The sequence below is a fragment of the Aquarana catesbeiana genome, linkage group LG05, assembly GCF_042186555.1.
Source record: "Aquarana catesbeiana isolate 2022-GZ linkage group LG05, ASM4218655v1, whole genome shotgun sequence".
Taxonomy (NCBI): Eukaryota; Metazoa; Chordata; class Amphibia; order Anura; family Ranidae; genus Aquarana; species Aquarana catesbeiana.
Genome location: NC_133328.1, coordinates 462,138,261 through 462,163,612, shown reverse-complemented (window position 1 = coordinate 462,163,612; position 25,352 = coordinate 462,138,261). Strand labels below are relative to the sequence as shown.

General features: G+C 41.3%; 1 protein-coding gene across 1 annotated transcript in view; it reads right to left on the bottom strand.

Annotated features, from left to right (window-relative positions):
* Positions 1 to 4,294: 4,294 nt before the first annotated feature.
* LAMA1 (laminin subunit alpha 1) overlaps positions 4,295 to 25,352 on the bottom strand; it is a 235,980-nt gene continuing 214,922 nt past the window's right edge. The window contains exons 54-63 of the mRNA XM_073631377.1: positions 22,311 to 22,462; positions 21,425 to 21,613; positions 18,043 to 18,220; positions 15,741 to 15,856; positions 15,047 to 15,236; positions 11,390 to 11,548; positions 11,142 to 11,295; positions 10,397 to 10,530; positions 9,835 to 10,057; positions 4,295 to 5,976 (exon numbers count right to left, since the gene is read on the bottom strand). Coding sequence (XP_073487478.1) covers positions 5,816 to 5,976; positions 9,835 to 10,057; positions 10,397 to 10,530; positions 11,142 to 11,295; positions 11,390 to 11,548; positions 15,047 to 15,236; positions 15,741 to 15,856; positions 18,043 to 18,220; positions 21,425 to 21,613; positions 22,311 to 22,462 — 1,656 coding nt within the window. The 3' untranslated portion in view covers positions 4,295 to 5,815. The remainder of the gene's footprint in view (positions 5,977 to 9,834; positions 10,058 to 10,396; positions 10,531 to 11,141; positions 11,296 to 11,389; positions 11,549 to 15,046; positions 15,237 to 15,740; positions 15,857 to 18,042; positions 18,221 to 21,424; positions 21,614 to 22,310; positions 22,463 to 25,352) is intronic.

The window sequence follows — 25,352 nt, the reverse complement described above, 5'->3', positions numbered from 1 at the left end:
TTTGGGGATTGCAGTTTGAACAAGCTATATCATAGCCCCTCCTAGGAGGGCGCTCTACTTGCATTCTGTGGTATGTTACTGTCTGTAATCCTACTATTGGCACCACACATGTTGCAGGTCATACACTTCTTCAGGCAGAAGAGGGCACTATTTTTCCACAAAGCCATATGCCTTGTGGATAAATAGTGCCCTCTTCTGCCTGAAGAAGTGTATGACCTGCAACATGTGTGGTGCCATTGCTGTAATTGTCTTTTATCTGTGAACAGTCGATTTCTACAATGTAAACAAAGTTTCTGCATGTGTTTACGAAATTCTAGTTACACTGGTTAGGCCCCACCTACATATGTCAACAAAAATGTAGAGAATAAACACAGTTTACACTAAGGCCAAGGATTTGCAGTGCAAAGCATAAGAAAACTAATAGGTCTGAAACCAAGGGGTTTATTTAACAATGTTTTAACCCAAGTCGCACAACTTTCACACAGGATTTGTATATTTTTCACCTAAACTTCAATTAGAAGATGTATGAATCTTGAGTAAAAATAGTGTAATTCTTGAGTGAACACATTGATAAATAGACCCCAAGGGGACTTGGAATTATGACCTTCAATGGTAAGAATGAGCACAGTAATGTAACTCATCTTATACTTTAACATACTTCCAGTGGCGGCTGGTGCTCAATATTTGGGGGGGGGGGGAGGTGGTGAACAAACGCCACCCCCCTGCGGGAGATGGGTGGGAATGCGGCGATCCCCCCCCCGGGGAGACCGACAGGAATGCGGCGGTAATCAGAGGCCTCCTTACCTTAGGAAGATGGCAGATAAGGCAGACATGGATCCGGGCTGCAGCTCCTCTCTATGGGGCCATTGCTTCTCTTCCAAGCCGAACAGGAAGTGGGCCCTGACTGAGACCCGATTGGCCGGGAGTCCTAAGACTCCCTGGCCAATCGGGTCTCAGGAACTGCTTCCTGACTGGCCAGGAGGAGGATCAGGAAGACAATAGCGAAAATTAATTCTCTATTGTCACACAAGTGGGTGCCCTTTTTTGAAGCCAATTAGAGCCTCAGGCTCTAATCAAGTGCTAAAAAAAAAAAAAACATTAAAAACCTTAGGTCCGGCACCCGCATGTAGATTAGGGGTCCGGACGCATGGACGGGGGGGGCGGTGCCCGTGCACCCCTATGGATGGGCCACCACTGCATACTTCCCAACTTTTTGAGATGTGACTGAGGGACTATGAGCAAAAGTATGTAGACATAGGGCACACCCCTGTGACGCCCTCTCAAAGGAGAATTGTAAAAAAATTATTAGGTAAACACACAGGTGCTTTTTTTACCACTACTATTTCTTTATTTTGGCTTTTGAAATATATAAATGTAGCGATTTAGAAATTGACTGAAAGGTTTAGCACTGGAAAACACTTCTTGAAAGATAAATAGTGCATTTTATATACAACTATATAGATCAGACCAAAATGAGGAACAAATGAGTAGAAAAGAGGGATAGAGGGACTTTGTTCCAAATCAGGGACAGTCCCTCGAAATCAGGGACAGTTGGGAACTATGTTCTCTCGAATACTAGATACAGAATTTACCCATCCCTTGTGTTGTTTCAACCAGCGTTTGGCAGAATCTTTGCTGGAGATGGGGTGCGATTGGCAGACACAGAGGCCTCCTTGTGACTTTTATGTTGATCCTTTATTTTTATGGTCTACTTCAATTTAGCCTCCTACTATGATAAACAGCCAAACATGGAACTCTATTTCTGTGTGTTTTTTGAGAACTAAGCTTTTGGAACAGCTACTCTCAACCATTTTTTACCCCGAAGAACCTCTGAAATAATTTTCAGGTCTCAGGGCACCCCTGCTAAAACCAATTCATTGGGGGTCAGTGGAAAAAATGCTCCTTACATTGCTGGCTAGTGAGAAGAATGCCCCCTTTACATACAGCTAAAAAGATCTCTGATGTCATGCTCTACTAAAGCCGCGTACACACGAGCGGAATGTCCGACAGAAAAAGTCAGACGGAAGATTTTCATCGTCTATTCCGATCGTGTGTATGCCTCATCGGACTTTTTTTTTCAAAAATTATGACGGACCTAGAAATGGAATATGTTCTAAATATTTCCGACGGAACCAATTCCTATCGGGAAAACCACTCATCTGTATGCTGTTCCGAAGGACCAAAAATGACGCATGCTCTGAAGCAAGTACGAGACGGAAGCTATTGGCTACTGGCTATTGAACTTCCTTTTTCTAGTCCCGTCGTACGTGCTGTATGTCACCTCGTTCTGGACGGTTGGACTTTGGTTTGACCGTGTGTAGGCAAGACCGCTTGAATGGAACTGGCTGCCTGAGCAGCTAAATGTAAATTAATTGATCAGGGTGTGTAAACCATCTTTTCTCTGTACAGTACTTTTCATTTGTACTTTTACATGGTATAGATCCAGTTTGTTCAATACATATACACTATATTACCAAAAGTATTGGGACGGCTGCCTTTACACGCACATGAACTTTAATGGAATCCCAGTCTTAATCCTTATGGGGCGTACACACGGTCGGACTTTTCAGCTACAAAAGTCCGACAGCCTGTCCGACAGACTTTCGACGGACTTGCGGCGGACTTTCTAACGAACAGACTTGCCTACACACGATCACACAAAAGTCCGTCGAATTCTTACGTGATGACGTACACCGGACTAAAATAAGGAAGTTGATAGCCAGTAGCCAATAGCTGCCCTAGCGTGGGTTTTTGTCCGTCAGACTAGCATACAGACGAGCGGATTTTTCGACCGGACTCGAGTCCGTCGGAAAGATTTGAAGCATGTTTCAAATCTAAAGTCCGTCGGATTTGAGGCTGAAAAAGTCCGTTGAAAGTCCGGAGAAGCCCACACACGATCGGATTACCAGCCAGCTTTAGTCCGTCAGCGTCCGTTGGACTTTTGTAGACGAAAAGTCCGACCGTGTGTACGCGGCATTAGGGTTCAATATTGAGTTGTCCCATCCTTTGCAGCTATAACAGCTTCAACTCTTCTGGGAAGGCTGTCCACAAGGTTAAGGAGTGTGTCTGTGGGAATGTTTGACCATTCCTCCAGAAGTGCATTTGTGAGGTTAGGCACTTATGTGGATGAGAAGGTCTGGCTCACAGTCTCCATTCTAATTCATCCCAAAGGTGTTCTATCGACCCTGCTTTTTGCACTGGTGTGCAGTCATGTTGGAACAGGAAGAGGCCATCCCCAAACTGCTCAAAGTTGGGAGCATGAAATTAGCCAAAATGTCTTGGTATGCTGATACCTTAGGGGTTCCCTTCAATGGAACCAAGTGGCCAAGCCCAACCCCTGCAAAACAACCCTACACCATAATTCTCCTCCACCAAATGATTTGGACCAGTGCACAAAGCAAGGTCCATAAAGACATGGATGAGCAAGTTTGGGGTGGAGGAACTTGACTGGCCTGAACAGAGTCCAGACTTCAACCTGATAGAACACCTTTGGGATGAATTAGAGTGGTGACTGTGAGTCAGGCCTTCTCGTACACATGAGTGCCTGACCTCACAAATGAGCTTCTGGAAGAATGGTCAAACATTCCCATAAAAACACTCCTAAACCTTGTAGGCAGCCTTCCCAGAAGAGTTGAAGCTGTTATAGCTGCAAAGGGTGGGCCAACTTGATATTGAACCCTACAAACTAAGACTGGGATGCCAGTAAAGTTCATGTGTGTATAAAGGCAGGTGTCCCAATACTTTTGGTAATATAGTATATATATATATCCTAGTAGTTATGTCTTGCTGATGTTCTGCGTGTAGGCCCACTAGACAGTATTCACCCTTCAGTTTCTAATGATGTGAAATATTCACAATGCTAGTTAAACGGGAACATCATTATCAACGTTCTTTTATTTGGAGAGGGAAGGGGTACTCATAACAATATAATGATATACTGACATGTGCCCTGCTGTTAAGGCTGGATTTTATTGATTTTAATGATTGCCTAAAAGACATCATAGGAGGTTCACCCAGTGTGAACTTCACGCTTTCATTGCAGGCTGACAATACACTGATTCACTGAAATAGTGGACTGCAGAGCTTATGAGGAAACAGAAGAGGTGCAAAACACTTCATGATGTTTATGTGATGCTGGATGTAAACTGTGCTTTTTGATTGAATACAACACCCACTGATACGGCAAACACCTATGAGAACTCGAGTTCATGCAATCAATTCTAGCTGGTCTCTGTATTTTAACCCTTTGTTTCATAACCTTTTTTGTTAAAAAAAATGACACAACACAACTACGTAAAAAACAAAGTATAAACGAGTATATTTAATTGAATTAAAAAACAGATTTTAGAGGTTGTAAAATGATTAACGCTGAAGAAATCAAAATACTGTCAAGTATTCAGCACCATCCAGCAGTAGACACAGCAATCAATATGTATTAATTCTATTATTAGACTACCAGAGGTATTTGTGGTGTATATGTATTTTTAGGAATACAATAAATGGAAAATGTTCTATACGATTGTTCCTGAGCTGGAAATATGTCACGATGTAGACATTCCTGGAATGTCATCATAACATACATTTAAAGTTAAACTCCAGACAATCTGAATACACAGAGGAAATACATATATGGCAGTTTTACTTGCCAAAGGATTTCTACAGGGGTGTCATCCCCCCAACCCCACACTGATACCTGTAGAGCAGGGATCTCCAAACTATGTTTCTATGGGCCAAATCTGGCCTGCTTCAGGATTGCATCTGGCCTACAGTTAGGGTCAAATCCCCCTACTGCTACACTAAGTACAGCCATGCTGTAAAGGTGGACCTCTGATAGGGAATCTGCTGTGAGGGAGGCAGTGCTAATGTAAGGAAGAGCTCTGACTGGGACCCCTGATTTAAGCGCGGCTCTGTTGAGGATGCTGATGTAAGGCAGGACTGTGATGTAAAAGGGGCTCTGATGGCAATTCTGGGGGTTTCCTAATGCAGACTCTAAAGTAAGGGGGTTCTGAAAGGGATGTAAAATATGACTGATAAAATGGGGAGCTCTTAAAGTTGGGTCTGACATAAAGGGATCTGTGATCAGGGCCAAAATGTTAAGGGGGCTCTGATGGGGACCATGATGTAAAGACAGACTGTGATGGAGACTCTGATGTAAGGGGGATTTTGCTTTGTTTTACTGAAATTCTTTCTCTTATGTTCTGAAACATATTATGTGAATTCCAGAAAAGATTCCAGTAAAACATACTCATTCGTTTCTAATGAATTTATTTATAATGTTGACTTTTTTTTGAACATTTGTAAAATATACAATGTGGCCCTTGTACTGGAAAGTTTGAAGACCCCACTATACAGCAAAAGATCAGCAAAAGACTAATGAGGTCACCCTTTGCTCACTACAAGCATATTCCTTGTTGCCACATTTGCAAAGAACACATCTGATTGGCTTGCACTCCTACCCATCCTTCCCTCAGTCTGAATGCTAATGTATAGGTGATTGCAGGAGGCTGATATCAATTCAGATTCAATTACTTACACTAGCTGCGTTAAAAAAATACATTTATTGATTGATAAATGAATATAAAGCTGCATTTGTTTCTTTTAGTTCTGTCTGGAGTTCAGCTTTAAGGGATAAAAGTTATCAAACCTCATGAGATGATATTGCTTAATGCTTTGCTATGTCACAGGGTTATATCACCACATCTGAAAGCCTGACACAGCATGCATTTCAATTATCTCATGTGCTAAAAGATAACTTGTGGTTAATATACTCTTTGTGTTCAGGAATAGGGTGAGAAGCTGACAATATGCCTTTTGTCTATAGTTCGGTTCCTGGACAAGAATGGGGGAAGACTCCACGTAATTCAAATGCTTTGCTAAAGTCGTTGGCCTCAGTCTGGGTTCCCTTCATCAGTTTCAGGTTCCTTATGCAACCACGGAATGAGGTCTGGCTGGTCAGACAGTTTTGCTTCACACCAGCTACAGGAAACAAAAGAAAAACAGATCGATCATGTTGTAAATATTTGACTTTGAGTCCTTTGTGTACAGTTGTTACAGCTAGAATACTATTATCTATCACAGGTACTGCTTGCAAAGTGAATTTTCACCCTATTCACCAAGCTAAAGGAAAATTCATTTTTAATGTGCAAATTCCCAAGTGAGCAACCTACTTACCTTTAGCAAACTGTATTACTCAAAAACAGAAGTGTCCTATATCTCACAATGCAGATATACAGCTGAGGCTGCTAGGCACACTCACACATAAGGAAGTACACTACTATTTTTCAAAAGGAATTTTATAAAAAGTGTACATGTTTCAAAGTATTGTCTAGACACAATAAATATTTAAAAAATTACCCTATAGCATATTAAATCTTCACTTTTTTAGTTCAGCCCCCTTTACAAATAACAGTACTGTCTGGTGAATCCTGTCTTTGCTATTTTGCAGAGCTAAACCCTACAATGTAATCTTGTTGAATGCTTGGGTTTCTCCACTCTCTATATAGCATTCATATGTTACTGTACTTGGTTTTAACAGGTACTCGCCCCCACTTCTGTTTGGATTGCCGTAGCAATCCACTGGAAGTTCAACAGCCCCCCCCCCCCCCAATTTCTGGGGCACATCATAGGTTCCCGAAGTCTGCGGGACCATTCACAAAGCACAGTGGGAAGCCAGCTGTGAAGGAAAGAATCCCATCCAACTGCCCTCAGTAAACATGTGTCAGGGACCCGAAGACCAGCGAAGAAGCGGTTCAGGTGAGCACAACGCTGGATCCTATATAGTTACATAGTAGGTGAGGTTAAAAAAAGACACAAGTCCATCATGTCCAACCTATGTGTGTGATTATATGTCAGTATTACATTGTATATCCCTGTATGTTGCGGTCGTTCAGGTGCTTATCTAATAGTTTCTTGAAACTATCGATGCTCCCCGCTGAGACCACCGCCTGTGGAAGGGAATTCCACATCCTTGCCGCTCTTACAGTAAAGAACCCTCTACATAGTTTAAGGTTAAACCTCTTTTCTTCTAATTTTAATGAGTGGCCACATGTCTTGTTAAACTCACTTCTGCGAAAAAGTTTTATCCCTATTGTGGGGTCACCAGTGCGGTATTTGTATATTGAAATATTGATCCTGGGACATTTGAGTGTCCTTTTATTAAAAGTCTAATACAAGTAAAAAGGCGCAAAGCACAGTTACCTTGAAAGTAAAACCGATTAGTCCAGAAACTGAAAACTGTAAAAATGCATGTGTAAGTTCATGCATATATACTGGGAGTATATACAAGAGGTCAGTCAGGGCGGCCACCAAAGGAACCAAAAGCAGGGTCCAGCAAGCTAAAACAACAACAAGGAGAGGGGCGCCTCTGAGTATAAATCATAAATACATTTTATTAAAACAACAATATCCACTCACATGGAAGTTGGAGAAGTTGCATTAGGGTCGGTTGGCTGGGCTGGAGAGATGCGGTGGAACTACAGGTCACAGCGGTTCCTGCAGGGCTTGCCAGGTCCAAAGAGGATTAGTTCTTGCAGCCAGGTTCAGTCTCTTGCAGCGAACAGTCCAACACAAATCCTGCTGGGTTGGGAGCCAGGTTATGTCCCAGATGCACAGATAGGGGTTCCAGGGAAGGAAGGGAGAGATGTGTAGGATGCCAGAGCATCCGTTCAGCCGTGCTGCTGCTCACTGATAGAATGGTGTGAAGCCTCTAGGAAGGGAAAAAGGCCGGCCGAGCCGAAGATCTCAAACGAGGCTTGGAGACCAAGTACAGCGTGGCGCCCGGTGATGACGTCACACGCATGCGACGCGTTTCAGAATAGGCTTGCCATTGGTGGACGAATGGCCGCATTCCTTTGTCAAGCATCTGATGCATCTGATGCTTGACAAAGGAATGCGACCATTCGTCCACCAATGGCAAGCCTATTCTGAAATGCGTCGCATGCGTGTGACGTCATCACCGGGCGCCACGCTGTACTTGCTCTCCAAGCCTCGTTTGAGATCTTCGGCTCGGCCGGCCTTTTTCCCTTCCTAGAGGCTTCACACCATTCTATCAGTGAGCAGCAGCACGGCTGAACGGATGCTCTGGCGTCCTACACATCTCTCCCTTCCTTCCCTGGAACCCCTATCTGTGCATCTGGGACATAACCTGGCTCCCAACCCAGCAGGATTTGTGTTGGACTGTTCGCTGCAAGAGACTGAACCTGGCTGCAAGAACTAATCCTCTTTGGACCTGGCAAGCCCTGCAGGAACCGCTGTGACCTGTAGTTCCACCGCATCTCTCCAGCCCAGCCAACCGACCCTAATGCAACTTCTCCAACTTCCATGTGAGTGGATATTGTTGTTTTAATAAAATGTATTTATGATTTATACTCAGAGGCGCCCCTCTCCTTGTTGTTCTTTTATTAAAAGTCAGCCCTTACAGTATTTGTAGCTGCTGACTTTTAAATTTTTATCCAAAAGGCTGACTAAGCAAAATGGTAAACTTTCACTGAAATCTCCCAATTTTCATTAACTCTCAATTTTGCCCATTCAACAAAATGAAGGTGAAATCTCCACAAAGGAGTCCCATATGGAAAAACCTGACAGAAATGTCTACATTTCCCCACCCCATCTAAAACAAAAATATAATTGGGCTATTGTAGGAGACAATGCAAATGCAACAAATATATTTATCTTTAAGGCTCGGTTCACACTAGCCCAACTCCAAAGTTGTGCGACTTTGATGTGACCTTTTTACACTCTGTGGCATTGAAGTCATATCAAAGTTGGACCAAAGTAGTGCAGGAACCTTTTGTAAAGTCGGACAGACTTGTGTAGTATCAGTTAAGATGGCTCCCAAACATTGAATTACACATGTCCTCCAACTTGGGGTCTCACAAGTCGGATCCTTTGTCGCATCAGTGTGAACTGAGCCTTATATTATCAAATGTAGCCGTAAGAGGAAAGAGTTACAAGTCACAAAGCTGACACTGCTCTGCAGATATTTGGTTACTCAGCAAAGGGTGAGGTCTGGCTCCAATCACTGCCATTAGTGAATCATCCTTCCTTCCATGTGGCTGCAGCAAATCTCATCCACACACAGCTGGGCGCAGGCTATTTTATTAGAGTGAGGTCATGTGTCTAAAGAAGGCATCTAATAAGGACTGGGATATGTGATAACCCTAAAGCCCAACCCATATATTACAATCTGATAGTACAATCTCCTTTAGAGCTACCAACAACTATGTAGTGCAAGGACCTGCCTGACTTAATAGAGATTTATTGGACAGTTGGGTAGGTCCTGATATTACATAGTTTTGGTAAACCTAAATTTGAGTGAACAAAGAAGGAATGGTCAGATAGTAGCATGTACAGTGACCCCTAGGGCTCATTTACACTAGCGGCAAGGACCGCCGCTCCTCTGAACAGTGATTCACACTCAAATGCTTTTTCAGATGAGTTTTACAGGCAGAGGGGAGAAGATATGGAACGCTACCGTGCTGCAACTGTGTGCATTTCGCGCAGTTGCAGTAAACCTCTATTCAGTTGAATGGCTATGACTTTGAAGTGACTTTGATAAGACTTTATACTCCCTGACATTGAAGCCGTATCAAAATCGGATCAAAGTAGTGCAGGAACCTTTTCTGAAGTCGCTGCAACTTCAGTAGGGTCAATTGGAATGGCTCTCATATAGATACATGCATTTCCAATTTATAACAACTTCTATAATACTAGAGAAAGAAACTGCTAAATTTGTGACTTCAAGCAGCAAAACATTTTCAAATCCCTGTAAAATGCAACATTTTTATGTTATTTACATGTTTAGATGAAGTAAATGCTGTAGATGTAGACACTCACCTGGATAGCCACCAACATAAACTGGATTATTTGTATCTGCAGAGGTAGATTGGACGTGAGGACTGTCAGTCGGAATTGTGTTTCCATCTACTATGAGAACGATTTTGTGCTTTATCTTATTGGCATGAATTTGGTGCCACTTGCCATCACACAGCGAGTTGGTGTCTTCTGGCTTATAAATTGCTGTTATTCTACCAGCACCATTGTTTACATGAAACAGAACCTGTAAAATATAATTCATATAAAACTCTGACATCCACGGATAAATCATTTCTCATAAAAAGTGAGACATTTCTAGCTAGACCAGCTCTAAAACAGTAAAGATCCCCACAATTCAGATATACAATCTACACATGGCTGTAAGGAAAAATTCAAGCCAGTGTTTGGTACCGGGCTAATAATATTACAACAGGGAAATAGATGCACTAGTTCCCTTGTGTGGCTCCTTTTATATTACCATTTTTATTGTTTATTACATCCTTTATATAGATTTTACCACTTTTACCTGTCCATATTGGCTGCAGGTAGCAAATGTTACATTTCTACTTGCAAATAAACTTACCCTGCCATTCACAATTTCCAGGCCAATGGCATCCACTTTAGCGCTACTAATTCCCAGGAGAACACCATTCCTGGCAGTAGTGCGGAATTCTAGAGATATGTTCAAATCAGATCGGACTTTGTAACCTTCTTTTACTAAACAAAGCAAAAGTCAAAATTTATAAATCAATATACAACCCACAACATAATCACATCAAATATTTTGTTTATTATCTTATTGTATTTCCCTAATTTTTTTCACAGTTGTTGCGTTGCAAGCAATTTGTCCTCAAATAATATAAAACCACAACCACCTTTTAACTGATAATTTTCATCATATTCTTGTGTCCTGTTCAACAATACCTCATTAATTTACCTTTATTAAATAAACAGATACACGCTGTTCTACCTGATTAGATAAAAGCTACTTTTAGCTAAGTAAATTATACAGTTTTTATGTGGCTGGTAATTTCCTATTTTGCTAGAAGGCAAAATAGAAACTAGAAGGCAAATTGGCTTGAAGTATACTCAAGCCTGAGTTTACACTCCCAGGTCCCAGCATCTATTTTGAACTGTTGGCTTGGCATTTTAGTAGGCCTAAATCTAAAGCAGTCAGTGTTTGGCTCATATAAGGATGGGTAAGCTGCAATATATTACATTTTTGGTTTTAGATATGCTTTTCACTTTGTACTACTTTCTTAAACAAACCTAGCAAAGTCACTTCTACAAAAGCAATGACAAAATACTATTTAAAAAGTAGCATTTACCTAAAGCGGCAAATCCCGTCCCATCAAAGTAAGTTCCTTGTTGCGCTGATATGTAACATTTATTCACACCATGAATAGAAAGCGCTCCTTCTCTGTTTAACTGCTTGCTATTAACAGAAACACTGCTGATGCATGCTGGGATACTATGGGTTACCTGAACATCAAAAACAGTTAAATCAAAACATGTTCTGATATTTCCAAACACTAACATGGAGCAATCGTGGTCCTGCTAGACAAGTCTCACTTACATTTCCAACATTTTTAGCCATATAGCTTGGTGGCAGTCCTCCTAGATACAGCTTGCCCTCAACATCTAGACTGTTGCTCTCCCCAGGAGTACTGGTTGAAGTAGATTCTTGACCGTCCACAGTAACGGTACTTTTTCTTTTAATGTATTCAGTGGAAATCTATTTAGAAAAATGAACATGACTGTGACTTATAGAATATTACAAATGTCATACCATGTACAAATTTAAATAGATATTAGTTTATCACAAGAACAAACAGAGTATTGTATTTATCATCAAGAGGTCCTGCAACTCAACAGATATCCTTAGTCCATACTGCCCTCAGGAACCAGACAGATTTTCTCCCATAAGTCTTCATCTTATGTAATATTGAAAACGAAGAGGACTTGTTGATGTTGGCAACCAAAAAATTTCCTGTTTCAGACAATGTGAGGACGATTTACTAAAACTGGAGAGTGCAAAATCTGGTGCAGCTCTGCATAGAAACCAATCAGCTTCCAGACTTTGTTGAAGCTTAACCACCTCCCGCTCACTATATGAACAAATGACGCCAGATCAGGGCAGCTCTTGTTTTGGGACGACGTCATATGACGGCGCCCAGTTTAGCCACAATCGCAAGAACGTGAGGGCGCCCAGGGACACAGCACGACCCCGATCTCGGCAAGTTGAAGTTAAAAGCTGATTGGCTACCATGCACAGCTGCACCAGGCTCCAGTTTTAGTGAATCTCCCCCTGTGACAGACAAGCTTCTATGATCTGTGCTGCTATACAACCTTAATATCAAATATGCAGGCTTGTTTTAAGTAAAAGTAAATGATACTTTCAGTGAAAGCCAAGCTATAAACCCACAGGAAAACACAGTATTTCAGTCTTCCCTTCGGCTATGTACTGTTCTTCCTTTAGAGCAATTTATAATCGTATTTTTGATGATTTGCGTTTCCTTTTTCTTTTCCTTTAAGCATATCAGTTACATTTACAAGAGTGGTAGTAGCTGATGTAAGAACACAGAGCTACACAGAAATAATGAGATGAACTGGATAAGAGAGTCAGCACTTAATGTAATATAAATTACTCATTAGGTCTAATAGCTGGCGTTTAACAAAAATCCCAATAGTATACTGGAGTAATATTGAGCTAAACTCTGTTTATAAGAATGATTGAGCCAGTCCAGTCCATTTACATCCTGCAGTGCAGATCCTAAAGAGCCACTAAACATAAATTATACACTGGCTTTTATGAAAGGGGGTTTAATAATGTGTACAGAGAAATATATAATCTTAAAAGGGAACCCGTCCTCTTAAAATTATGGAATGTGCTACTTCTTCTACTCATACCTGTATATTGAATTATTACAGAATTTTGTTTTCCTATAGCTATTTCAAACTGAATAATCAGAGTGGAAATAAGCAGCATTTGTATAGGGCACTGGTGCTCCACCATTAGGCTGTGGCCATCCTCCTCCTGGGCTACAGAAAAAGTTGCATTGTTCTCTCCTCGATGTCAGGACCGCAAAGTGGCAGCAGGCACTGTGTTGGAATGCTGAACATTGTAGCACTGGGCACTGTTTAATTGGGCATCATAAGGAGGCACTGAAGATCAGTGCCTCCCTTAATGGAGAGCAGCAGAAGACCTGCCATGAGTATAAGCCCCGACCAAGGAGTGAAGTCCCATACTTCCTCCCTGCAGTCATGTGACCAAATGGGTGCCCATATTATTAGCAAATCTAAACTAAACTAATGGAAGTGTGACTGAAAAATATGCTGCATTCTGCTCAAGCTGCGCTGCCCCCCCCTCCCTAGCCCCTAAAGGTTCCATCCAGCTGCAGATCTTCTAACCTACCACAGTGCCCCCCCCCCCCCACACACACACACAGTGACCCTCAACCACCCACAGAGCCCCCAGCCCTCGTAGAACCTAAGTCTCCCAAACTCCAAAAATTATCTTTGATTGTGAAGGTTGGGCGGCACTCTAGGGGATGGGTGCCCTCTGAGAGCACTAATCCCTTACAATGATTCCCAACCTCCCACAGTGAACCTCAGTGCCTTGCAGCACCTCCTGACCTCCCAGAGTGCCCCCTAACTTGCTGAAAAGCCTCCACCCCTGCAAAGTGCCCTTTTTATACTGTTTGGGCAGCATGGAAGGTTTTTTTAAAACATTTACCTGGCCCTGGTCTCAGTAAGAGAGAACCAGTGGGGTTCACTGCAAAGGAAGTAAGCTGTGTGTAGGAAAGCCACATAAAGTAGACTTGTCCTAATGGAAATACCCAACTGCAACTACTAGTTCTTAGTGTGTAGTCTCGGGTTGCTGTAGTTCTATTTCCCTGATTGCAATGCTCATGCTACAGCTTCACTGCTTAGTGAGATTCTGAGAACAAGCATTCTTGTAAGGACATCTGCCATCTCTGGATCTACTATATGAGATACTGAAAAATCACATAAAGTATACCTGTTATAAAATTTATTAGAGTGGTTGTTGCTGTTTTTTTTTTGGTTTGGCTGCCATGTTCAATGCTTAGTTAGTCACTAGTTGTGAGTCAGAGACTCACTAAGTATTTCAGCTATGGCATCAACACAACAATCAAGGATTCATCATGGCTGGTCCTACATTTCTATCTTGACAGGTCTACTTTATATGGCAAAACAGCATTAGTCACACAGTACTTGAGAGAGTGATGGTATTGTGTCATTGCAAAAATATGACAGCTGCCACAGTTATTTTTAAGGAGTTAATAATACCTTAGGTTCAAGGCTCACCCCATGGTTTCACTACATACTGAGTCAATAAATATGAGATAGTTTGCAGCCAATTAGGTTTTAAGTCCTAAGGCACAAGCCTTAAAGGCTAAGCTAACCTTAAAAAAAATAATAATAACAACAATAATAATAATACAAAATAATAAATGCACATATTTTTGAAGGTAAACATGTGCATTTATTAGAAAAAATTTTAGGGAGCCTGCAGAGTGTTGCAACCATGATCAGCATATCATGGGTGCAATGGCACGCTCCTGCACAGTCTTTCTCTAACTTTGTGTCTGTATCCCTGTACAGGCTTTTAGTTACAAAGGTAAAGGAAACAAAACGAACTACAAGTGTGCTGAGCAGCGTACTCATAGCCCATTTAAACTACAAGTAGGTTTCCTGGAGTGGTTTTTTGTTTTTCTGTGGTGGTTTTAGAGTTTTCTAAAAGTAAGGGAGAGGGTCCCTCACCCCCTGTCACAGAGAGGGGAGCGCTGGCTGCAGGAGGTGGGTGCATAGGAGCATGTTACATGTTATTACCTAAATATGGGTGTAACGCAACATGCTCCTAAAGGTGAACTTATTCTTTAACACAAACTTGACAGCCAGTGAACTAGCAACTATCAGTTCCCATGACAAAACTATCGTTTAGAATGACAGATCTAATCTGCACTGAAGATACTTGATACAGTGGTGGTACTGGGAAGTCAGATATTTTGCCTACTTTTACTCGAGTTCCTGTCAGTGATCCCAAACAAGACTACTTATTACCACTACTAAGCCTGTCTTAGATGTAGAACAGTCTACATAGGAAAATGTACTATAGAAATGTTTTCATTTTATATACAGCTATTGCTTTTTACATCATATAATAACTCATAGGCTTGCTGGTCCTGCAACAATAGAACATGCTACATACCGTGTGCCATTTGCCATCATTGATCTGAACCGGGTGGATGGTCTCAGTCCTTCCTTTTCCCATATCAAATAAAAAGTGAAGTTTTCCATCATAGAGCTGTAGTGCAGCATAGTCCACTTGATTTTGGTGAGCCATATAATAGATGAGGCCGCTTGTGGCATATGTCCTTAGGGTGAGCTGGACAGAGAGTCTAGAAGGAAAATGGCATATTTTTAAATTACTAATGCAAATTTGCACATCAAAGCTAGGGAGCAAAGAACTAGCTCATGCTGGATATCCTCCAGCAAGGAAATAGGGCTAGCTCTATCTGGCTTGCTGCAGCTTCTAATGCACACTGTGATATGCTCACAATATTCATGTAAAATTACAGTAAACAATTTCAGCAGAGACAAGGAGCTTGCTCAGCTGTACAAGACTAAAGATAGGGCTGGAGTTCTGCTTCAACAAGTCAGCAGATGATCAGACTGGGGTCTACCTAAACCCAACTGCTCAGTGTTGGGTAGACTTAACTCAATAAACCAATTTTCTTGAAGCATCTGTCAGAAAATAAACATTGCATATGAAAGACTTATGTATAATGGCAAACCTTTATGTATACAATTTGCAGCACAGTTACAGTTTGTCATAGTGTAGAAAAATAATAATACTGAAAGCAATAACCCACTTCAATAGGTCTATGATCTGTTGAACTTACTTTCTTCTGACCGCCGACTGGTCGAAAGGCAAGATCATATGGCTTCCTGTAGTGAGACCAAACTGGTGAGCGTCAGGTACATGACCAGGCAGCACCTCCTGTGCACACTCAAATGCCTGTAAGACACCATAGCATAACAGCATTATTGTAATCAATGCATAGCCCTGCCAACAGTTCATTGTTTAAGGATTTACACAGAGTGTTCAAACTCATACTGCTGTGTCACCAGTTCCAGGAGTTTTGACACTAACGGTGGATTAGAGATCTTTAATTTAAAGAGTAACCCCACTTTTGTTGAGGAGAAAAAAATCCCCTCTGGGTGATCAATGTACATTGCAGGGATTTTAACAAACTTTGTAGCAGATTCCTACCTTGTGTTGCTGTGAAGAAATTGTTGTTTGTTTCACTAGAATGATTCCATACTCATTCCGAATGGGAGTGACTGGTTCATTAAAATCAGCTGGTGCACTTTCTGTGTACTGATGAGGAAAGCTGCAGTGTCTGTATCCCTTTAGAAGTGATAAAACCTTGGGGAGTATCTCACCAAAGTGTATATTTCAATTGCAGGGGGTGCTTATAATATGACTTTTATCTCTGCCATGTGAACAGATCCCTGGCCATTTTTGTCTGTCTTTCCTCCAAGGGTGTGTAGCGTTTTTCTTCCCTTGTTGGTTCCAACATCAGTCGCCAGAGCTCTTGTTTGTGAGCACATCACTTTTTTGTCATTTCCCCGCCCCTTCACAGCTCTCGGGGGAAGAATAGTGGACCTCTTGGCAGGCTCTATTGATTTTTCTTTTTCCCTTTTGGGGTACCAAATACATGGCTATATATGATTTTTTAAATTTACTTTGCAGCCTGACCATCATGCTCCCCTGTGCCCCTCCTGAAGAAGTGAGAGTTGTCTTGCGAAATGCGTTGAGGTTAGTTGCACAGTTGCTCCAGATTGATGGTGGTATCTTTATGGCATTTGTAGGTCCTATCAAAGTTTTTTTCATGTGACACGCTATTCATGCATTGATGTTCATTAACAAGTTGTTATATTGTATGTGGTTTTTGAATGTATGTGAATACATTTTTCATATTTTTTTATATATTTTGTTTGAGGTGTGACTCTTCAAAAGTCCCGTGGGCTAAATATTTTTTGTTGTGTGCATACTACTTTGGGACTGAGACACTACCTCTACCCATTTCATATCAGCTCTTTTTGTATGTCTATGTTACAATTCGCACAAGCTCAACAAAATTGTACAATAGAAGATTGGAAAAACATTGCCTCGTCGGATGAGTCACAATTTCAGCTATGAAATGCAGATGGTAGGGAAAGAATTTGGCGAAAACAACATGAAAGCATGGATCCATCCTGCCTTGTATCAACGGTTCAGGCTGGTGGTGTAATGGTGTGGGGGTTATTTTATTGGCACATTTTGGGCCCCCTACTACCAATTGAGCATCATTTAAACGCCACGGCCTACCTGAGTATTGTTGCTGACCATGTCCATCCCTTTATGACTACAGTGTCCCCATCTTCTGATGGCTACTTCCAGCAGGATAATGCACCATGTCACAAAGCTCAAATCATCTCAAACTGGTTTCTTGAACATGACAATGAGTTCACTGTACTCCAATGGCCTCCACAGTATCCAGATCTCAATCCAATAGAACACCTTTGGGATGTGGTGGAACGGGAGATTCGCATCATGGATGTGCAGCCGACAAATCAGCAGCAACTGTGTGATGCTATCATGTCAATATGGACCAAACTCTCTGAGGAATGTTGTTTTTTAATCTAGGCCACGAAGAATTAAGACAGTTCTGAAATCAAAAGGGGATCCAACCCAGTACTAGCGGTGAGTGTATATGCTATATTATTTTTTTATTTGCTATATTTTTTTTCCATGAAGGTGGAGCTGCCCTTTAAATCTATAGGTTTTAATCAAGACCCAGTAGCACAGATCACATGGAAACACAGCATAACAGAATTTAATGTCATCTGCTCAATAATACCATGCACATGGATCTTTTCTTGATCACATGATTGGCACAAAACAGTTCTAACCTAAAACTGATGGGAATAATTCTATTTTCACTAATTTGCCTCCAGTCCACCATGTAATGGAAGCAGCAATGGGACTGGTGTTCTACTATCCTTTACCCAGGAGATACGTCTCACATCAATAAAAATGTTCTATGTAAATAAGTAAACCTTGCATAAAATAGGGATTGCAAACCATACTGTCTGCTCAGTAACAAATCTTGCTGCTTGCAGTAAAGGGCCTTGTCCACGTAAACATCCTTTGCTTACCTTAGTGACATAGGATTTCTGTATGGCTGTGGTCAGAGATAATTTCCTTTCCGTGACGGGCGGTATTACTGTCGGTTGTGCGTCTGGTTCCTCATTGTTGACCGCAGGCTTCTCCGTTAGCATACAGCTATCCATTTGTACTTTTTCATACTTAATAACCATAGTGAAATCCAATTGCCTAATAAATGTGATAATTGAAATAACGATTAATATTTAGATTACTACAAGAGCAACTATGACTGAAGCGACACGGCATATTACTGAAGACGTTGTACAGTTACTGTTTGTTACAGCAATAGAATTCCTCCTGCATCCACCTTAACAAGCTTGCTGGGTTCACAGCGTGAAGATATATACAATATACATTTTCCTGAACGTTTGCAGCAGTGTGAATAGACAATCTGGTGACTAAAAGTATTCTCGCTGTGTCTAAGAGTCATAATAGGGTATGGAAAATTTCTCAGCATGTACCACAGTCCTTTGACTGGAATATAACTTGGTCAAAGACACTTCAAGGTCATTGGTTAATGTAGCCCAGTGTCATAGCTCCTTCCATTGGCAGTTCACAAAGGAGAAACAATTACAGGAATCTACAGCTGACTTTTCCCTTAAAACCATAGTAAACTTTCACCAATTAAAAACTTCCTGCATAATAATATAATAATGTGCTAGTATGCATTGCATACTAGCACACTACAAAAAACGTACCAGAAAACAGAGCCCTTCAGCGCTGCTGCTGACAGGGCTTCAATTTTCACCCGGTCTTTCTTCCAGGTTCGCAAGCTCTGGCAGTTTGAATGGCTAACCCGAGATGACTTAATACCCGTGCGTGCTTGGGAGTCAGGGCTGTGGCATAGAGCTCTGAAGGGGTGGCATGAGTATGCCATCCCTTCAAAATTCATGCGCCAGAGACATCACCAGCTGAAGAAACAGAGAATAGCTCCTAAACTGTACACATTTAGGAGATATTCCTTGTACCTACAAGTAAGCTTTATTACAAGTGCTTCAGATGGGTTTTCTACTGCTTTAAAGGATATAAAACCCAAAAACAAAAATGTAATTGTAATTGAGATGAACATAGGGGGACATGTTTGAAGTCCAGCCTGGGTGGTAAATATGGCTCCCTCCATAGATACAGTGGAGAAGTCAATGTAGCCACCCAGGGACAGAAAATGTGTTACTGCGAGGTAGAGATGGGCCAAACACCTCCCTTTGGGGTGCTAATTTGGGTGTTATCCTAACGGTAGCTGTGTGCTGGATCAAGTATATATACGCGATCCCACACTTCTGGGCAGGGTGTGCGAATTACACACAGTGGAAGCTGATAGGCGAGTACCGGGTATTCAATGTCTGCCATCACCCGCCGATCTTCAGGCAGAGACACAGAACTGTGATCTGCCTAAGTAAAAAATTCAGATTGGTGCTCTGACAGGGAGGAAGGGATGGAGTTTGTGTCCCTGAAAAGCAGGGAATACATTTCATTTCTTCCCCTAGTAAAAGCACCGCCCACAGTTCACATAAACAATGATTAAGCACACAGTTAACCCTTTGATCGCCCCTGATGTTAACCCCTTCCCAGCCAGTGTCATTAGTACAGTGCATATTTTTAGCCCTGATCATTGTACTAGTGTCATTGGTTCCCAAAAAGTGTCAAAAGTGTCAGTTAGTATCAGAGTGTGTACCACAATATCGCATGGGATAATAAAAATACCCCATAGTTTGTAGACACTATAACTTTTGCGCAAACCAATCATTATACGCTTATTGGGATTTTTTTTTTACCAAAAATATGTAGCAGGATACCTATTGGCCTAAAATGATGAAGAAATTTGATATTTTTTTTATTGGATATGTTTTATAGCAGAAAGTAAAAAATATAGTTTTGATTCTTGTTTCAAAATTTCCTGGTCTAAACAGTGCGATCTATTTTTAGATCTTCGATCTATTTTTAGATCCTGTCCTAAACGGTTCAATCTATTTTTAGATCCTGGACTAAACAGTTCAGTCTATTTTTAGATCCTGTCCTAAATAGTTCAATCTATTTTTAGATCCTCAATCTATTTTTAGATACTGGTCTAAACAATTCGATCTATTTGTAGATCCTCAATCTATTTTTAAATCCTGGTCTAAACAGTTCAACCTATTTTTAGATCCTCAATCTATTTTTAGATCTTGGTCTAAACAGTTCAACCTATTTTTAGATTCTCAATCTATTTTTAGATCCTCAATCTGTTTTTAGATTCTGGTCTAAACAGTTCAATCTATTTTTAGATCATTGTTTTTTTTTTAGATCCTGGTCTAAACAGTTCGATCTATTTTTAGATCCTGGTCTAAATAGTTCAATCTATTTTTAGATCATTGATTTATTTTTAGATCCTGGTCTAAACAGTTTGATCTATTTTTAGATCCTGGTCTAAACAGTTTAATCTATTTGTAGATCCTGGTCTAAACAGTTTAACCTATTTTCTGTATAGCAAAAAATGGCCTGGTCATGAAAGGGGGTAAATATTCCAGGGAGATCAAGTGGTTAAAGGGTATTTGTAACATTTACTAAAAGGTGCATATTTTTTTACCCAAAATAGCCAGGAAACAGTGTTATATCTAATCTGTCACCCTAACCCACTCACGCTGCATTTTAAGAGAAACAATCAACCAAAAATTAAAAAAAAACTAACTTTTTTGGGTTCACATAACATGAAAATACAAACATTCAGCTAGATGAAACATATGGCAGAAATAATAATCCTCAGCACCTACAGACATAAGACGTTTCCTTATGATGTTGGAAATTTGCATATTTCCCTTCCTTCTTCACCCCTGAGAGAAGCCATGGGGTCGATTTACTAAAAGCAAATAGGCTGTTCATTTTACAAGGGAATTTTCTCCAGAGTTGAATGTGGTGAAAATACAATCAAGTACAAGGAAAAAAACAAAACAAAAAAACATAATTTTTGCATGCACATGATTGGATGATGGAAGTCAGTCAAGCTTTACCTCATTCACTAAGCTCTGGGAAAATTTGCCTTGTAAAATAAACAGTCTATTTGCCTTTAGTAAATCAACTACCGTGACTAAAAAAGTTCCCAAATCATAATTATGGGTGTCTGGGTTTCTAGTGACGCTGATTTGCAAATTAAGGACTTGGCAGATCACAGTAGGTACAAACATTCAGCCAATAATAACTGACCATGCATGCCAATGCTGCAAATATGTTCAAATGTGCATATGTACATATGGTATATGCACATATGGTCATACATTATTGACTGAATCTAGAATTCATCTTTTAAGCTTTGCATGATAGGTCCACTTTAAACACATTTCTGCATCAGATATCTAATTGCAATAAGGAAACCCTTACAGAATGCAGTATCAAACTTACTCCATATTTAAAATCAAATTCTGAATGCATCCGTAGAAAGATTGACTTGTCCTGAGCATAGTGGCACCCATTTTGCCAGGCACTCCACCAATGAAAAAGCTAGAAGCATTTATGGCAGCCGTATCCACAGAAGGACCATTGAGTTTCACTTCTGCTGGTTTCCCTTCATCAACCTGCACACTCACCAGTCTAGAAAATAAATATGGTATGTTAGTTGTACTGTAAATAATCAGATGTCAGTAATGGTCAGTACAGGGTGGCACAGCTTTAAAGCCAAACTGGCCTTCGCAGCAAGGAAGACTTCTTTTAGCACAGTGGTCTCCAAACGTACTAAGCAAAGGGACAGTTTACAGTCCTTCAGGCTTTAGGGGGGCTGGACTGTGGTCAGTAGGAATTGAAAATGCCCCGGTGTCAGTGGTAGGAATAGTGTCCCATCATTGGTTTTATTGGGAGGAATAGAGAAATGGTGTCCCATTGTTGGTATCAACTGGAAGAATAGTGCCCAATTGATGGTGTCAGCAGGGGTAATGGTGCCCAACCATTGGAGTCAGTTGGTGGAATAATGCCCCAAAGGCCATGTAAAGGCAAGCAAAGGGCTACATCTGTCCCCCCCCCCGGGTCACAGTTTGGAAACCACTGCTTTAGCACATCAAGTTAATGCATAATACAACATTATAGCAACATATCCCTTATGTAAGTTTACAGCTGAACAAAACCTACACAAAATTTTCACATACATTTTGGCTGGTACTGAGTATAATGATCCTAAATCAAAAATGTATTGTTTTGTAAGTTATAAAACAACCTATGTATATACATACCCAGATAGGATTTTGTCTTAATTAAACAATCTCATTGCAATTGCTTTAAAAGCAAAATCAGATACCTTTTGTTACGAAGAAGAATAATGGAATGTTCTTGGCCATCACTATAGGTCCCAGTAGGTGATCTGATGACTGTTTTTCTTGTGCTTGCTCCATCCACAGGATTAATGTGTAATTCAACATGGCCGTTTACCAGCATTAAAGCAAAAAATGGCTAGGTGGCATAAAAAAAGAAAAAAAAAAAGAAAAAAATATATTTCAATGTGAAAAGGTTCATACAATAAATTGACTTTGTGCTTTGACTATGCAGGGCAAAGCAATAGGTTCTCTTTATTGCTGGCCTTTACAGAGTGCAAAAAAAGCCAAAGATCAAGCTTAAATAGGGCTTAAACCCAGGACCCAGCATTCACTAAATCTCTAATAATGTAGAGCCAGCACAGGGCAGCTGCAGCTCGGATCGATGCTACAAGCCCATAAACCTTCTAAACTAATTCTAAAATCCTAACAAGTGCCAATAATACAAAAGTGAAAGTGTGGCATAAAAGCTCTAGAAAATTCAATACAAAGGATATTTACCACTTCAGTTATTAAGATAATGGATATTTCTAATAATTCTAATTGTTGGAAGTATATAAGGCGAGGATAATAGTAATACTTTTATTCCCTCCCCCTTGAATTGGATATTTGACATATAAAGCAGGAGGACTTCAAAGAGCAGCAATTCATGTGATGAAATAGAAATATACAATATGCATGTGAAAATGACCGTGGCAGGAATTGAACAGTCTGCGGCAGCACAATATACAGGGCCATAGATACACAGAATAAAGAATAAGCCTGTGGCTCTGTGACCTTGTTATACGGAGTGATTAGGCTTCAGGCTCTGCCTCAGGTTATTGAAGTCTGAAATCTAATTTCACAAAATGCCTGAGGCTTTGTCAAACAGCAATAATTCTCTTAGAAAATGCCTTCAATGTGAAATAACACACACATACTGAGCTAATGCATTCTATGCAAAACAGCTACTAAGGTTTTCAGCTTCTAAAACTCTATTCCTTTAGAGATGGATCCACCAGGGCAAGTATGACCTCTTTACCACAAGCTATGAGCACATTTACAGGTTTATAGTGTCAGAAACCATGAATCAGACTGAGACAGAAGTACAGTTAAATCACACTTGTTTAATAATAATAAAAAAAGGTAAACAGAGTAAACGTAGTCAAAACATAGCCAGAGTTCAGGAACCAGGACGGCCTGCAACACAGGTTGTACCAAAGCAGCCACAGTGGGAGATTCCAGCTGAGCCGTGCGACTCAGTAGCATTTGTAACACCATGGCAAACTGATCCATGCGTTGATCCTGCTCATCCAATCTGAAAAAAAATATTACCAACAAGTGGATTGACTGTATCTTCTGAATTCATTGCCTTCGCCTACTGTCAGAAACCATGAATCAGACTGAGACAGAAGTACAGTTAAATCACACTTGTTTAATAATAATAAAAAAAAGCTAAACGTAGTCAAAACATAGCCAGAGTTCAGGAACCAGAATGGATAGTCAGACAAGCCAAAATGTCAGGGAGCCAGAGATGATCGTAGTAGAACAGCAAGCAGGATCTGGAGCCAGAAGGAATGTCAGCCAAGCTAGTCTTTAACAGGAACACAGGAGAGCGTCTCTAGAGATGTGACCAAGGCGAAGGCAGAGATCATCTGGACTGGACGGCTTAAGTAGGCAGGACTGACGAGCAGGATATCATCAACAGGTGAGTCACTGTGGAGAGATAGGAGCTGGCAATTATCCGACAGCTGAGCAGCCAGCTTTGAGAAGGAATGGCTGAGCCCAGCCCTGACAGTACCCCCTCCTCAATGACAAATCCCCCTTGGAGGACCCCCAGGCTTGAGGGGAAAATGTCTATGGAAATCACAGAGGAGGACTGGGGAATGTACGTCCGAGGATGAGACCTAAGAACATTCCTCCGGACCGTACCCTTTCCAATGCACCAGGTACTGCATGAGCCCGTGGAACCTACAGGATTCAACAATGGACTGCACTTCATACTCCTCATGGTTCCCAACCTGTACAGGGTGAGGACGAGGCACTGAGGTGGTAAAGCAGTTGCAGACCAAAGGTTTTAATAAGGAGACATGAAATACAATTGAAATACGCATATTAGGAGGAAGATCTAATGTGAAAGCCACTGGGTTAATCAAGCGAAGAATACGGAAAGGCCCAATACACCAAGGTGCAAACTTCAGAGAGGGAACACAAAGTCGGAGGTTGCGAGATGACAGCCAGACCCTGTACCCAACCTGGTAGGAAGGCGCAGGCAGGCGTCTGCAGTCAGCATGGAGTCTGTACCTCTCATTAGCATGTCGCAAAGCCTCCTGGACTTGTGCCCAAGTGGAACGAAGACCACGGAGATGCTCCTCTAATGCAGGAATACTCTGCGGAACAAATGAGTCAGGCAACATGGAAGGTTGGAAACCATAGTTCGCCATAAATGGGAAGCAGAATTCAAGGCACTATTGTGATCAAACTCCGCCCATGGTAAAAGGTTTGACCAGTTGTTATGGTGGTCAGAAATATAGCAACGTAGGAATTGCTCCAAGGATTGATTGGCTCGTTCTGTGGGCAATGGGGCCCATTAGACAGCGGGTGATACGCGGAGGAGAAAGCAAGCTGAATTCCCAACTGTGCACAAATGGCTCGCCAGAACCGGGACACAAACTGACTACCCCCTGTCTGAGACAATCACCTTTAGTAGCCCATGTTAGTGAAAGATCTCCCGAGCAAAGATGGAAGCCAGTTCCTTAGAAGGAATACAATGGGATATTTTCGAGAACAGGTCAACCACCATAAGGATAACTGTGTTGCCCTGGGAGTTGGGTAACTCCACAATGAAATCCATAGACAGGTGGGTTCAGGGCCTCTCTCCATTGGGTATGGGTTGTAGGAGGCCCACTGGAAGGTGTTGTGGAGTGTTACTCCGAGCACACACTGAACAGGCAGCTATGAAGGCGGTTACCTCAGCATATAGACTAGGCCACCAGAATTGTTGGGAAATGGCCCAAAAGAGTTGATTCTTCCCAGGGTGGCCAGCAGCC